The 17,265-nt window shown below is 36.4% G+C and overlaps 1 protein-coding gene, 2 long non-coding RNA genes and 1 other non-coding gene across 4 annotated transcripts; 1 reads left to right on the top strand and 3 right to left on the bottom strand.

Annotated features, from left to right (window-relative positions):
• Positions 1–2,270: 2,270 nt before the first annotated feature.
• LOC139118724 (uncharacterized) lies at positions 2,271–5,500 on the bottom strand. Its single transcript, XR_011548800.1, has 2 exons — positions 5,410–5,500; positions 2,271–2,749 (listed from the first exon to the last, which is right to left on the bottom strand). It is a non-coding gene; the product is annotated as an uncharacterized lncRNA (long non-coding RNA).
• Trnam-cau (transfer RNA methionine (anticodon CAU)) lies at positions 4,889–4,977 on the bottom strand. Its single transcript is given in 2 exon segments — positions 4,889–4,924; positions 4,941–4,977. It is a non-coding gene; the product is annotated as a tRNA-Met (tRNA).
• Positions 5,501–7,249: 1,749 nt separating the features above from the next.
• On the bottom strand, positions 7,250–9,327 carry LOC139118723 (uncharacterized). The gene is made up of 3 exons (XR_011548799.1): positions 8,944–9,327; positions 8,468–8,506; positions 7,250–7,339 (listed from the first exon to the last, which is right to left on the bottom strand). It is a non-coding gene; the product is annotated as an uncharacterized lncRNA (long non-coding RNA).
• Positions 9,328–15,569: 6,242 nt separating this feature from the next.
• LOC139118060 (heparan sulfate glucosamine 3-O-sulfotransferase 3B1-like) lies at positions 15,570–16,127 on the top strand. The gene has a single exon (XM_070681355.1). The coding sequence runs from the start codon at positions 15,570–15,572 to the stop codon at positions 16,125–16,127; it is 558 nt and encodes a 185-aa protein (XP_070537456.1).
• The last annotated feature ends 1,138 nt before the right edge of the window (positions 16,128–17,265 follow it).

The raw sequence follows: 17,265 nt of genomic DNA on the forward strand, positions 1-17,265 counted from the left end.
CAAAGGTCTTTACTGTTGCTGTATTTTGTAAATTTTACAAATACATGTATTTGTATTTAACTTTTCTAAGTGGGGGATCAGTCAAAATTTCAGAGTTAGAGAGGGGAGTTACTCAAATTCATCATGGTTGACGGGGGGGGGTGTCACTTGAAATTTCTGAGTTTCAGGCCGTAAATAATGACGGCTCCCTTATATACAACGCATCACAAACTTGATGACAAAGAAAAAAAAATTTGCATTGCTACTCTATTTGGAAAAAAAAAATTGATGCAGCTCTGACAGTAGAAAAAAAAAATTGCTGTCACTGTGACAGGAAAAAAAAATTTGCTCCCATACCCATTTCCTCCATACCCCCCCCCCAAAAAAAAATCAAATGGTTCTCCCCTAAACACATGTTTGTCATGTACGGGTACACCACCACGGTGTGGAGGGACCGTGACACCACCAATTATCATGTAGAAACACCAGGTAATTGTTATAATACTCATAATTAGTATTCAATGAAATTCTAGAATCATTACATGTAATAAATGATGTCTTAATCAGTCATAGTTGATTTTCAGAAGATCAATTTCAGGAAAGTTATGAAAATCAATAGGACCCAAGGATCCACGATAGATTGCTGTCTGAAATTTATATCATGGAAAGATATTGTTATATGCTTGAAAACAGTGTCACAGATTTCTTATGCTTGCCCTTCTTTTTTTGAGCAATAAAAATTTTAGTCCAACACATTTAACTGCCCATATCTTTAAAACAATGAAAGGGGAAATCTGAGACACTCTTTTTGAGGATGTGAAAACAGCTATCTATCTTGCAAATTTCGACCGGAAATGTAGCAGCTTTGTCACAGAAAGTGAGAAAAATCAAAGGTCAAATATGACAAATCTGTCACTCAGATGATGAGAGACAGCATTCCTGACTTTGACTCAGAACAGTAATTTGGCAGCTAGCTGAATTACTGTACAATAATATGTCACTCTAGTTCAATCATGAAGGGTGTAGCATGCTAGCTAGCCTGGTTAACTACGCGCTGATCTTATAAAGTGGTTCAAGATTGTACTACTGATTTTGTCATTGATCTTTTTTTGTTTGTTTGTTTGTTTTTATTGTTTATTGGACCTGGTAATTTACTTGAATGATTATGATTGCTGGAATTGATTTGATGTCATATTTCCTGAAGTATGCCACTTGAGTACTGCAGTTCTTTCATGTTCAAGTTCACCCTATCTAAGAACTTTTCAATGTTTAATCTGTGAGAGGATCAGTACAATGGAGACTTTGGCTTGAAGGGCTTAGATCAAAAGGAGATATTGTCTTCAACTTTATCTAGGGCAGTTACTTTCTTGAAAACATTGATGAAACTTTCTGATTTGTCAACATCACAAATCCATTCCATGAATCACATGCTCATTTTCTTCTCTAATTTCACTAATAAACAAGACCGTTTGACCAGTCATTAGTGGTGTGACACAGTGTTACACCACCCTGATATGAACTCATCTTGCCAGAGTTAGTCACAAAAATAAATTTGTTTGTTTGCTTGTCAGAGCAGAAAAAAGGGTCAATCATACAATGTGAAACAAATTAAAGTTCCATGAGCTGTAACTTTTGAGTATTTTTCTTGTATTTTTGTCCTCCCAATGAGTTTGACAAATATATCATATGAAAAATATTAAAACTACCTTAAACAGCTGGCACTGCAAAAACATCTGTTTCATTGCACCCTGCTGGGTGAACAGCTGTCATTATGATGTCTCCATTCATGTGTCTCTTAAAAATCCTGACTGATCATACATCATAATCTTTTTTCTAATATGAAATTATGTCAGGTATCTTATTCAAACTTGGTGAAAGGATGGTTCTCAGTGACTTGAATATGTTTATTTTATTTTCCAGTGACTTCGTCAAGCAATACAGCCAAATTCTGGGTTATTTTGGTCAAAATGGGATGTTTTGTTTTCCAATTTTCCCTATTTTTTGGTCCAAAATTAGTCTTCTCTGAAATGTGACTTATCCAACTGCTTTGAAATTTGTATTATGCAGGTTTCTAACTTTGAGCTAAGTTAGATATGCCCAAATTGTAAGTGAAATTTGTATATTTGAATTTTGGGGCAATTTATCCCATTTTTGGTTAAAAATCTCTGAAATCTGCCTAGCACACTATATGGAAGCGACTGTGTCCTTGACACAATTTTTTATTTCACTTTACAATGAAATAGTAACTCATCTATACTATTAGTATACAAACAATACATATACAAATGAAGCTTGTTGAAGCAGTTCTTTAGTTTATTGACTTAGTCATTTATGAGATTAAAATGTACACATTTAATAATTTAACAAGTAAAGGTTAAAAATATTACCGTAAACAACTCATAAAAGCTCACTGTTCTGATGGTATTTCTTCATGTTCATCTAAGAAATCACATGTGACTTGGTATGTTTGGGGATTTGTTAGTCCAAGTGTCACACAGTGCAGATTGCATGGTTGTGACTGACTTACATTGCATTCTTTGTGACAGAGACTACTTTGGCAGATTATTTTTGGTTTGGTATTTAGTGTGCCCATGTGAGTGGCCACGGTTTTTTTCATTGTTGAAATGTCTGTTGCAGGTTTTAATGTGGTCTTTGTTGTTCATATTTAACACAATATCATCTTTTAGCTCGTACACACCATGCAAGGTTTGTAAACGTTTACTTCCCGGATATTTGCATCCAGATATTGCACACACGTCAGCTTCTTGTCCTGCATATGGATTAAAAAAAGAGAGTAAAACTTAATAATGAATAAAGCTTATCCCAGAGTTCGTTTTCAGGTAAATGCCCCATTACCTGTACAAAATAAAATATTACTTGAAGCTCAATTAGCTGTAACTTTTGGATGTTGTTAGCTACTATAGACTATAGTCTATAGAAGCTATTGGGATGGGTATCCGTCCGGCGTCCGGCGTCAGTCTGTATGTATGTATGTATGTATGTATGTATGTCCGTTTGTGAGGCGTCCGTCCACTCAAATATCTTGAGAACCGCAGTACTTACTGATTTGATATTTGTTGTGTAGATGAAAAATATGATTTTGAGAAACTGTTTTTTTTTAATTTTTTGATATTGTTGAAAATAGGCAAATTAATGCCAAAAAAGGTGTTTTGGTAAAAAATCTTCTTCTTCATAACCGCTGGTCAGACAGCTTTGTTATTTGGTATACAGATCCCTAGGGATAACCCAACGTAAATTTGTTCAAATTGTGATGAAATATGCTAATGTGTATTTTCAAGGATTTTTTTTGTCATTTTTGGTCAAAATTTGACTTACATTGTATGTAATTCTTGTACTGTATAAACCCTATCAATTCACCCAGAAAAAAATAATTAATATGATTTTAAATAATTGAATTAATTAGGAAATCATCAAAGCCAAAATAATTTTAGTGTGGAATTATCAGAAAGTTCAACTTTTTTTGACAGTTCATAGTGAAATGCTTACCAGCTTGGAGGATTAAAACATGTAAAGGCAACTTTCCTGAATCCCAACTTTGATATATTCTGAACCACCATTTATGTTATCTAAAAGAAATTGCTCATAATAGTTTGTCATGATAGGGTGGTCAAAATAAATAGAGATAGAGAAAGTTCTAATTTCCATTTATGGTTGACTTGGTAAGGATAAAATAAGATTACTTTTTTAGGAAAAAAATAGAGTGGTCAATTAAAAGAGTGGTCAAAGTGATAGGGTTTTTATGGTAAAGCTTGGCTGTAAGATTCCTCATGTGTTATTTATACCACTTATGCAATCTGTGTAAACAGTGCAATGAAAGTGTAACATGATTCCTTATAATGCTTTTGATGACCTTGAACTTCTTAAGTTTCAAACATTTCTCTCTTCAGTGTGCTTTCTCTGACTACGTACAGTCTCAACTTATTCAACAGAACTTACTTGCAATGTTAATTTGAGAGTTAAAATATGCTTGGTTAATAGGATGAAAATACTGATAAAAGGATAACCAGCTTAAGATTCTTTATAACCTGACAGATATGCTGTTTTTTTATGACGTAAATCTTGATTTAAGCAAGTCTTGTTTACTTTAATTAGAATGTAATTAACTCTCGTTTATTTGCTATTATAGACTAATATAGTCTGATGAAATATGCAAATCTGTATTTTTACAGAATTATTTTCCATTTTTGGTCAGGCCATCCTGAAATGAGCTATCAAAGATACCCACCTTCTTCATCAATAAATGTGTCACAAAAGGTTATTCTCTACATAACACAGCAGAGCTCTGTCAACTGTTGAGTCGCTTGTTTTTTCAAAACCGCTGGTCAGACAGCTTTAATTTTTGGTTTACAGGTTCCTAGGATGACCTTAGTGAGATAATTTCATACAGTCAGGAAATACTTAATTTTGTATCCATGTCTATAGTAGCTTCAGGGACTTTGGCCCTATGTTGTTATATTTTGTTCGTGTGCATCTACTGAAGTTTCTTGTGAGAATTCAAAAAAAAAATGAAACGCCCAGTAATTACATCTCCTACAGTTTCATCTGTTTGTTAAATCTGCATTCATATTTGAATAACATGTACAACTAACAATAAAAATAATTCATGAATCTTATTAAATGTGCAACTTTCTACAAATAATTTGGAATTAAACTATTATAAAATAGTGCTCATTGATATCTACTTGTTCATTTTCAGGAGCAGTGAACTCAGGATACATGGTATTCCACTGGAAGTAAATTCATCAGTAAAATCTGTAATGGAATAAACCTGGAAAATGAAATGTGTTTTAATTGCCAGATGTGGAAGATTGAAAATGGTGATGGAACAGAGATGCAGCAAATACATCATTCAGTACTGCTGGACACTTAATGCCAGGAAAAAGTACATTGACTCTACCAGGGTTTGAACCTGGGACCCCCAGATCCTGTCTGTGCTGTAACATGGATCTGTTGCTCTGCCCACTGAGCTATAGAGTCTCACAAACATCTGATTCTGGATGTAGAATAATAAATGAAGCTAGTGATAGTTAGGATGTGATGTGATGTGATGGGATGTAGTACTAAATTGGGTGATGTAGAAAGTATGTAAAAAGAGAAAGAGTTTAGATGTTAATTGGGGTGATATTATAAGTATGATGACATTATGCTATGAAAAGAAGCAATTACAATTTTTTAGATCAGTGAGGACATGGTTAATGAAAGAGAGTGTGAGGGAAAAGTGATCATGACATGACTTTATTGTAGCAACATGACAATTAAGCTATTATTATCTGGTGTAAATTTGAAAAAGACATACAAAACATTACTTTATTGATTCGATATTCTATTTCAAGCAACTTAAAAACATTTTCATCCAAATTTAATTTTCATCCAAATTTAATACTTTTAAGTCATAAGTGGTAAACATACTGAGGCAAGGTCCATTTTACGCCTTTGCTCTTCATGGTCATCTTTTGCCATTGAAGAGACCTAATTTGGGAAGATGAATAATGGTTTTAAGTGTTGTCAATCCAATCAGTGCTTTGATTTATTGAAGACAATTACATTTCTTACCATGTAAATCTTCACTGGGATTGCTCTCAGCTCTAGTACCACCTGTCTGGCGTCTTCTATGCATTTCCTGAAATTGCAACTATCATGCAATATGCATCAAAATGGATTGTTTTGTTGAGATTATCAAGTGTATATCCGGTGTTTCAGAAATAGAATGACATGATACTAACATATTTCATTTTCTCCAGTAATCACAGCATAACAAGTGACAGTGCTGAACCTTCTTGTTGGATGGCATTTTGTAAAAAAATGTGCAGGTGGTGTTCCAGTAAAACCAACTGTCATCTAATGTAATTCAGTGAGAAATTATTACAAGTTACTGGACACCTGTCATACATAAGGGATCATCACTTAAAGGGAAAAGTTAAAAACTCACCTTTTCATGTTGTCTGATGCAGCCAGCAGTTTCAGTAATGCAGTGCCTCTGTAACGAAGCAATGCTCTGTCTCATCTGTTGATGGGCTTTCTGTAATTGGTGAACTCTCCTTTGGTATGACAGAATTAGATATGACTTGACGCACCTCATCTGGTAAAGAAAGATCTTTAACCAGTTATTTAATATACAGAATTATTTTGTATGGTAATACTCTTGAAATATTACTTGTATTTTACACTCGTTCAATGCACAACAAAAAAATATCAGTAATAATATTCTTCTTCACCCACAAATGATGCAAATTAGTCACTAGCTATAAAATAATATTTGATATTGAAAATTGTTTTCAGGCAATTTGCATATTTTATGCTAAGCTTGGAAAAGCACTGCCACAGGATATGAATAGAAGTTGAGATGACGCACACCAATAGGCCACTTTCATGACCCCTGAGCCCTGAGTGACCTTACAATCTGGTATTTCTGTTGGTATGGCATCATACAACCTTCAACTTTTCTCCCTTTGTGACTAATAAAATCCTAAGTTTTGTTCAAGGATGAGTTGGAGTACACAAATTTCAATGATCAAAAGGTTCACGGTTGCAGAGTTTGAACTCAAATTAGTAAAACTTATACCAACAAAAATGCCAGGATGTAGGGGTCGCACGGGGGTCATGAAAGTGGCCGATTTGTTCCACTCATTTGGACCTGCTTTCCAATTGAAAATTTTCACATATAAATGAAATTCCTGCACTGTTCATTACAAAATATCATATTATCCTCATACTGACATTATTTGCAACCCTTTTCAGTGTAGAAGTCAATATTACACAATGTCTAGTTTTCCTACACGCTTGCAATGGTGGCGTGTTCGGCGGCATACCGGCTACGCATGTTTTGAATGCTATGGAATGATATTGAGAAACTTGAAAAAGGTTGAATATATCGACAGTATGAAGATAATATGACATTTTGAAACAATCAGTACAGGCATTTTATTCAGATGTGAACATTTTCATCTTGGAAAAGCAGGTCCAAACGAGTGAAACAGAAATGGACTACATGTCTCCACTTCTCTTCATCGCAAATTTTGCATGTTTCAGTTAAAAGGATATTTTTGTCAGTATTTTTGTAAATGTGCAAAAGTGCATGATTATTGTTCTCTTCATCGCACTTTGCAGCACAGTGCTTGTAGGTGAAGCCGGTCGAAACAACCTAACGCCCACATGCAAAGCTACTATTATATATGCTTCAAATTTTAATCCGTCACATTGCTGTAGTCTCCTGCCAGAAAATACTTACCTGCGGATTACTTACCATATGGTATTTCTTGTGTATTAACCTCTTGTGAATCCTCTGTAATTGCACTGTTTTACAGGTCAGTTTTTCTATTGACTTTTGCAGAGTTTGGTACTGAAAAGTAAACAGACATTTTTATCGCTTGTCCTTTTCTGATCTTTAGGATTTATAATGCAGATGCAAGAAATATAAAATACCAAACTTGATATTGAAGGCACTGTCAAATTCCCATGTAGTATTCAAATATTCATAAGGAAACAGCAAGGAACTTCAGAAAAGCTGATTTAATGCACAGCAGTGTTCAAGCAGTGTATATATCCATATGAAGTGCTGATCAAATCTCTTCACTTCCCTAGGAAAATATGAACATTGCAAGGGACATTGATAGGGACTTCTCAACATTGATGTTTTACAATTTTTTGCATCTGCAGCAAAGGGTTACTGTCTGTAATTTTGACATTCTATTCTTCGCTATTTTTCTTCTGTGTATCCTTGTTTATAACGTTTCTTGCTTCCTAAAATATCTAGTTTTCTGCTTGTTAATACAGGATGTGGTTGTGTATGGTCTGATTGTTTTTTTGTCGTCAAATGACTTTAAATCCAGATGTAAATTCAATTTTCAACATTAAACAGCAGTGATTGTACACAAATAAGTTGTGTTCATTGGCTAAAAACTTACATTCATCATGCTTTACAGAGTTTGACGAGAAACTACACTTGATACACAGGACAAAATAATAAAAACAGGGGAACAGTTAGGGATAGTACAGCTTTACAAATGTAAATACATTTTCTGATTCCAAATGATACCGAGTTACTCCTACATGAGAATATATAGGCACTGTATAATAATATCTAGCAACTGTACAGTTGGAAATGGAACAAGCCAAATTAATTTCCATGATTAGTCTTAAATATTTTTATTCCATGTCTACCAAACATAATATCCACAATGAAAACCAGAAACCTCTTTTTCACCTCATAATTTGCACAACGATGCAATATTCTGCAACCATGCAAAAACACTTTGCAAAGTTTGTAAGCAATGATTTGTTGGCAGAAAAGGTAAAGGGAAAATCCTGTTGAAATACAGTGTTTTTTCATGAAACCTCCAAAAACCCATGTGCATGGGATGTGAAACAAAGAATTCATCACTGTGGCCTAATTTAAAGGATAAACTATATGTACTTATTTACAGAACATTTACTCGTAAGTTTCTACCTCCAATATTTTCATCCTTACCTTGTTGCTCAGCCGCCTGGCTGGAACCTCTATGAAACACTAGATGAGAAAAACAATGTCTGAGGCCACATATAAAATTAACCCATTGAACATAAATCATGCACAGAATTTGAGTTGAGATGTACCAGCTCACTAATTGTTGACTAATTGTTACCGGGTAATTATATATATTATAGCCCAAACATGGAACTATGTGCACGAGGGTAGGTGACCATTTGCCCGACGTAAGGAGGGCAAATGGTCTCCTGCCCCGAGGGTACATAGTCCCTTGTTTTGGCTATAATGTTTTTATTACATGCCTCTCTTACAAATATTTAAGTACTGTACAGGTATTTACTCGACCAATTAATATGCTGCTCTTCGAGAGTACCTCAATGGCCCCTTCCCATCACAGTTAAGCTCTGTGGGACAGTTGCTGTTGTGATTTAAGTATGCCCATGCTACAAGACGGAAAATACTTTTAAGCTAGTACGCACCTTGAAATTTAAGTTTCTCCGATCACTTATAAATTAAGGTTAAGGTTTCTATTTGTGCGAGATTGATCATATCAAGATTGGTATCAAAATGAATGTAGGGTTGATCATCCAGGATATCACTAAATGGTTGAAGTAACTTCACATTGTCAAATGCAATAACACACCATTCAAGCTGAAAGAAATAGTATTTGTTGTGTATTACTGTAGTTGCAAGAAATAATGTTGCAAGGATGTTGATAAGTCCCTATCAGTTTCCCTGGCAATATTCTATGTATATTTTATTTATCAAACTTCATTATTTATTATTTCAATCCTACGGAAACAGTAAGGGATTTAAAAAGATGTTTAGATAATACAAAGCAGATGCAGTGTACATATACAGATGTAGGCCATTAGTCTCTTCACTGTTTTCTTAGCAGATAGGAATATTGCAAGGGATATTGATAGGGACTTATCGTGATTGAGTAGAGCATGCTCTATTAGTCAAAATTCCTGTATTCGGGGCAATTTCACTTAATGTTACAAAACTGCTTGAAAATAAAAATAAAAATTCAAAAGCCAAAGTTTTAAATATTGTCAAAAGTTAAAAAAATGCATCCAATAGTAAATGAATCACAACAGTCAACACAATAGAGGTCAATCTACGTCGTTCAGGCCAACAAAATATCAGAGATAGCAAAAATATGAATGTATGGATGATAAATATATACGTTGCCATTGGCAACAACCTGACGCTACACAGGCCGCACCAGAAAAAAATCTGGATAAATCTTTTGGGCACTCAGAATTATACAGTTTTTTGCAGAACACTTGTCAAGGATACTGTTTTCCCTTCAGCGATCTTATTTTTTTCGTAAAATGCCCAATTAAATTTTGCGATCGAGAAAAATTTTGACCAAACGACAAATTTGTGTCCAGGTTGCACGATAACCACTGACTCCAAAGTGCGAAGTTTTTGTTGAAATTTCCGTTGATAATCTTATCCCAATGATTTTTGTTCTTGTATTCTCTTACTTGTTACACACCAGTTACTATCGACACATTTTTTGTCAATGACACCTCAGAAATATTCAGAAAACCACTATTTTACGTGCCTGTGCGACACCGACGTCCTTTAAATCTCCCGCTGTGTTGACAAAACTGCTGGTGACGTCACAAATTTACATAGCATAGGACCGTGACCTCTGTAACGACCCCCTAAGAGTCATTTTATTATGATGATAGCAAAATATTATTACGATCTCACGGCTCGAAATATGAATGGAAAAAAATCACTGTTGTAATTTTCATTTATAATTCAATGTCTGCGTGTGCTACGATGGAATCCCACTTTCTGTAATTTAACTTGTAACTGAGGTACACCGGCTATGCGTTGCGCGGTAAATTCCGTTAGGTTACTTAGGTGGCCTCATTCGGAGTTTTCCCCTCCCTCCTGGCACGAGCCGATAGGCGAGTGCTATATGGAGCGAATTGTACCAAAATCGAGTGTATACCCGACTGCGAAGGGGGTTATTGCTATTATATTATATCAACTTGCGTGTATTTGTTGTCTTACTTGGGAAGTTGGGTATTTTCATCATTCTAAGCGCCAAATACAGAAAACGGACGTCTGAGAGATCGAACGTCGGAAATTCTGCGCCCGAGACCGAGCATTTTTATAAATTGGGATTCCGTACAGGTACACAGTCAGCACAGTATCCTACGATAAATACGCAATACGTCCATATCGACATTGCATTTTATTCGCATGCGACACGAACGATACTTGTCAAAAAATACCTGCTGCACTCACACAGAAAATGGGTCAAGAGTTCAAATCAAAAGAAAAAAGTAACAATTTTTTTCGTAAATTTACATAAGAACAATAGTCCTGGCTTTTTTTGGCATACTAAAAATAGATTTGTCTCATTCTGTACCGCATACCGTCGCGACATTCAGTGGTGGCACAGTGAAGTTACAGGATCTATTTTTGATGGATAATTTGGACGTTAATTGTACCAGAAAACAAGCAGTTTTAAAATAATCCAGACTTGCGATGACTGCAACTGTGATGAACAGTTGTGCAGATTCTGAGTGTGTTGCCCGATGCAGGGAGAGCTGGACGCTGACACTGCTCGTTGCATTTGATCAAATATCGTCGCAGTCGCCAGGAGTCATCCCATTGTTATTGGTCTACATCGTTAGGACATCCCGATCTGTTATAGCCCAAACTTTGGTAAATAATATCTGACATACCGTTACTGTGAGGAAGTGTCAATTTATTTGTGTATGAACGAATACTATCTTCATTTTAAAGAGCGGTACTAGGATATATCGCGTCTCGACTCCCCTAAAGTGCACGGTGCGCTGTCGCCCTAATATTTGTGTGCATCATACCCAAACGTGCTGCTTCAGAGATGTCTTTCATCATCGATCCCAACTTATTTACACCAAGAGGTGAGTTACAGACCCACACTTTATCTGTGTATCAAAATTCGGTCTTCGGTCTTTGAAACAAAGTGGACTGTTTCGGTCTTTCTCGAGGGTCTATGGCTTAGATAGGTACGTTCAAATGCACCGACAGGGCAATTTTCGAAAATGCTGGTTTAGGAGCCCGTTTTAGCACTGCTGTCAGTGCTAAAAGTAAACAGTATTTTAGCATCGGTGGAATGAGCTCTCGTCCAATCAGAATGGCGCATGGTAGCATGATATAATATAATTTATGTTATTCTGTTATTTTTATTTTACTATTTGAAGTTAATTTGATCGCTAAAATCATTTATAGTCATTATATACGGATTTCGGCTCACAAACTGGATTATGAAGAGATATTTCCCATATTGTGTAAAACTGATATGTATTAAATTCTCCATCTCAACGACTGTGTCTACTAGGGAGTTCTAGTATACCTGCTAGAACAGCAGTCAAAGTGTCGGGTGGCATACGGTGGTTTGATTCGAACCTTTGCAAATACAACGACAACTTAGGACAATTTTTTTATTTTTGTTCTATAATCTTGCAATAGTTATCACTGAACTATAATTTAGTCGTGTAACTAGGAATTCTATCGATGACCACCGGATGACTAGTTAAATCCTAACTCTCTTATTAGTGTAAACGATTGTCTTCAACGGACGCTTGAGGGCTTACCATACAACGTGCCAGAGCCTATGTATTTCAACTGGCCTACCTATTTACCTCGATGTGTGTGCGCAATAGGCTGTGAGCGGAATACCGCAGATATGGTCCAATAGGCACGAATTCTGTAGGTATTAAATATTCCAAAGCTACGATGACGTCACGACCAATACGACGGCATATCGTTGTATTTCTACAATACCACAAATTCTTATTAGTTGAATTTTGCACCTTTGTATTAGTGGTGAATTATGTATTGAATTTATTCAATACTGGTCAAGGAGTCGACACCAGTGGACGCCGTTACCTGACAAGTCATACATCAATATGTTCAAGTCATTTGCATCCACTGTACACGAAAAGTCCGGGACATTTGTGCAGATTAGAACAGGTTTAGTCACAGGCTACCCAGACAGTATTAAAATGCTTATTATTGAGTTTTTCGCACTGTTTTCTCTATCAGTTCCTCTCCTTTTCTTCATCACAGTCCCTCTATGGATATAGGGACTGTGTCTTCATGCTCTGACTGATCGGAGTAAATAAAATAAACGGTTATATAATCTAACCTAGCCTCTTAACCCTTTATTCATTTTACACCCATTACAAGGACGTTTATCTCTCATATACATATCTTGTAATTAATTAGTCAACACAACTAATTATGCTAATCCGTGGACTTATCAGGGATTTTACGGGTTGGTCAACATCGCGAAAGATAGGAAAGGTTACATCTCTATCTTTGCAATGTTGACCAACTCTTGATAAGTCCACGGATAAGCATAATTAGTTGTGTTGACTAATTAATTACAAGATGTGTATATGGGAGATAAACATCCTTGTAATGGGTGTAAAATGAATAAAGAGGCTAGGTTAGATTATATAACCGTTTATTTTATTTACTCCGATCAGTCAGAGCATGAAGACACAGTCCCTATATCCATAGAGGGACTGTGATGAAGAAAAGGAGAGGAACTGATAGAGAAAACAGTGCGAAAAACTCGATAATAAGCATTTTTAATACTGTCTGGGTAGCCTGTGGTTTAGTTTTCGTGATGGCGCCCATAGTATGTCACGCATGCGGTCGCGCGTCTGAAACCACAGCCGGGAGCCGTTCATGGGAAGTCGTGCTAGTGGTAGTAGTTTATTTCATTTCAAGGCCTCCGGCCCATTTGCAAGGAGTTACAATTCAAAAATTATACAAATGGTTAACGGAAAAGATAAATGAATGATTTGATAGGTAAAGAGAAATTACAACTGAGTGTGGTTTGACAATACTTGTGTTTTTAAAAAGCGTGAGATGAGCCGTGCTAGTGCCTAATGTAACATAGGGAAAAACAAAGCCTTTTCAAGAAAAACATATGAGGGCTCACAAAAGGTCAAAACTATCAGTAGACGGATCGTTGTGGATACAAATCATAATACAGAACAATCTCTCTAATTTTGTAGTTGAATTTTCTAGCTTGGTAAGCTTTGGATGTCAATGATGCACCTTTAACTCATATGTGTTATGAAATAACTGTATACATTATCCTTCTTGTTATCAAAGATCATTGTGATTGTTCTCAGTAGTTTAACCCGGCTGTACATTTCTAGTTTGCCGTGTAATATTCATTCTGATGGAGGTCATATCTGCTCTCAGGGTTTCACATTATTTGCCAATATTTTTTAAGTAAGACGAAACGTTATCAGATAAACGGAGCTTCAATTACCGTAGCCCAGCAGACACGGGCAATTTTTTTTATTTATTTAGATCAACTCAAGGGGACTTATCCAAAATGTGTGTCCTAAGGTCACCCTGCCTGCCTGTGAATAAATTACAGTATCGGTAAAAGAGAAACCACCAGAGGATTTTCGCTAGAAGAAAATTTCACATTATTTAATCAAGGCAAGCCTTGATACAATCAATGTTAACAAAACATTGTAGTAATAAAGAGTTTTTATAGCTATTTTAAGAAAGTAATTATTGCTTTCTCTCCCACACGTACAATTTTTGAACACACACGAAATGATTCAATAATTTGCGATGGGCTTGGTTTGGTTTGGTTTGAATTATCACTTATCGGTTTGGTTTGAATTATCACTTAAACCGGTCACACTTCCTGGTCGAAAATTCCTTTCGGGGGGCCTCTCCAAAAAATAATTCTCACAGAGCATAGATTCTGCCACGACACAATTCCGACCAAAACGATATGTATTTTTCCATGTTCATCTTGCTGGTGTATTTGATTCGGAAACTGAGAAATGGAGATATGTCATTTATTTCGCACACAACTACCCTACAAATCGCGGAAATTGTGGCGGGATCCTCGATATATCGGGAATAAAATATTTTAAGCTGTTAAAATATACAACCGTGACAGGTTGGCCATTATTGGAGGGGATCTACACTTTTCAAGAGTAGCTTAGACTTTTGATATGCGTAGTAATAACACAGCTGGTCGATTTTTTGCGACATACTGCAAATACTGAAAATTCAGTACCGGATTTACTGCAACATTTCTCCTTAGAAATGCATAATAAATGACTTATTCTAGTGCTGACTACGTTTTATATACGAAGAGTAAAATCACACATAGTAAACAGCGCGTTTGAACACACTTTTTGGATTGAAACCCACTGTAAACCCCTGGCAAAATAACAAAGCTATATGTACGTCAACCCGCATCTGATAAAACTGTCTCCGCAACAACAAATCATTTTGTATGGTTACAAAATCAAAATCCTCTCCGTATCGAACGTCACATCGTCACATCATCAATCGTCCACTATTGAAACGAGTTCAGGTAATATAGCTTAGCTATGGTGGGTCAGTGTCTCGGTTGTAGTCTATCGTCTACCAATTATATACGAATACCTCAGGCCGGAGCGAACCAGTTTCGCCATTTGGAAGTCTCAAGAGCCAAAGTTCTTTGGTTTATTCAAATTTTTCGCTGAGCAGCGCAAGGTAGTAATGTTCATGCTCGTTACCGTTTTGGAATTGTTTTCACCTCAAAGTGGATCACTTCGAGTCCAACACCACATTTTTATCGGCATAGGGAGACTAGCTTCCCTACTCAAACGACGCTTCCGACGATTTTAGAAACTAGCAGCCGGACGGAACCGTATACTTCAACAAACAAGGATTCGCAGACCGTGTCGACGGGTAAAGAGGATTCTCAGCCTGATGATAAGCCTACAGCTTTTGATTTGGTCTTGAATTCGAGTGACACAAAGCCAGATGAAGAGAACGAAGGGCAGCTTATCGATCAGTCTGGCAACTTGACTCCAGAGACGACAGAGGGTCCATCACTCGACGAGAAACCTACTTGGGAGGCAAGCTGTAACATCACTGTTTATTATAAAGAGAGAGGAAAGAAATCTTGCTATCTTCCGATGGCAAATGTAAACTATCATACAGAACCAGTCGATGAGCAAGAGTTCACTGAAAAAGATTGCCAAAAACGTCTTCCCAAAGTCATCATCGCTCGAGTGAGAAGTGCGGTACTGGCGCGCCGATGAGATTCTTGAACATGCATCCAAACGTCGCTGTCACAACTCGCGAAATCCATTATTTCGATAACTATTATGATCAGAACATGGAGTGGTACCTCGACAAGATGCAGTACTCAACGCCCTTGCAAGTGCCTGTGGAAAAGACTCCCACTTATTTCTTTCGGCCGTACGACGCACCGCAGAAAATTCTCAAGGCCCTGTCAAGAGATGTTAAAATCATCGTCATCTTGTGCGATCCGATAAGAAGGGCGGTTTCCGACTATTTCGAGTTTGTCAGGTATTATAACGAAACTGATCTTTACAATGTTCATGCTCGAAAATATCTGGCTCCGACTTTCGAAGAATCTGTTATCAACGAATTCAACGAAATCAGGGTGTCCAATGAAATCGTCGAGGCGGGCATCTATGTGAAGTATGTGCTTCGCTGGATGGAGTATTTACCCTTGAAACAACTTCTTTACATCGATGGCGAGAAGTTCAAGGTTGACCCAGCATCGGATTTACGGAAGGTTGAGACATTTGTTGGCTTGAAATCTTTCTTTCACAGGGACCATGGGCAAGTGCAAGCGCCGTGAACACCCCAAAGTCGCTCTAAAAGTACTTAGAGCGCTTTGCAAATATTACACTCCGTATGATAAGGATTTGGAAAGAACGCTGAATCAGACATTCTTGTAGGTTGGCAAATGTTGGGACAAACTTCATTGATTTGGATGTAAACATTGATAGACTCCTTTGTTCGTTCGTTTGTTTATTTGTTTATTTGCTTACCTGTATTTTCTCATGTAACGCAGATTTCGATGGACTGAATGACTCAACGACTCTATATCATCACTCGCCGTACAGGTGTCTGTCAATGTAAAATACCTGATACGTTGATTCGGCAAATATTCCCGTAATGTGTGAATGAGAAACAAACTGCGCTTATTGACAATTCTACAAATATAAGTGATCGACATGGCGGCTATATAGTATTCACAGTAAAATATACAATTGGGTCGCACATTCATATATTGTAATGTACCTTGACTGGTATAAACCAGACTGTCTTCCAGCTGTTGATATGCGTAATCATGACAGTTGTATCATACCTATCATTTTTCATTTCAGTAGTTTAACAAAGTGGGTTGTTTATCATGTTTCAGTTTGCTTTGAAGTGAAATTCAATTTGATGATTTCATAGTCTACTAAAAGTATACTACTGGTGGAGCAGAGCAGTTTCCGACACTTTTGTTGTACCAAAATTGTCTTCGCTATAATTTCTATACTCATTTGTATGCATAGGCCTACAAAGTTGTATGAAGTAAATTTGGTATTATGGCTGTACCTTTGGATAACAGTTTTTCTCTTTGCTTTTGTCCTATAAGTACAAGTTTCCTAATTCTTTCCCAAACTATGTTCGAGTACAGAGCATCGTCCAACACAGTCAATTGTTCACAATACACTGCACAGTACAATAAATTACCCATAATGCTGTTTGATTTGTACCAACGACATTAGTTTTCTTATAACTTTTTCAGTTCTGTATAAAAGCGATAATGTGAAGTCTCACGATAATTTATTAATTATACTTATTAAAAGTACGTTGAAATATTGTAGTATAAATTTCAAAGAAACCGTCAATTAACCATAAAAGTCACATTCTGCAGGTACTACAAATGAATGAATGAATGAACGAATGAATGTCCGAGGCAAAATTCAGTTGTCCACGGTGAC

The sequence above is a fragment of the Ptychodera flava genome, chromosome 19, assembly GCF_041260155.1.
Source record: "Ptychodera flava strain L36383 chromosome 19, AS_Pfla_20210202, whole genome shotgun sequence".
Lineage (NCBI taxonomy): Eukaryota > Metazoa > Hemichordata > Enteropneusta > Ptychoderidae > Ptychodera > Ptychodera flava.

Coding starts and splice junctions, on each gene's coding strand:
- LOC139118060 (XM_070681355.1), top strand. CDS start 15,570: ATGCATCCAAACGTCGCTGTCACAACTCGCGAAATCCATTATTTCGAT.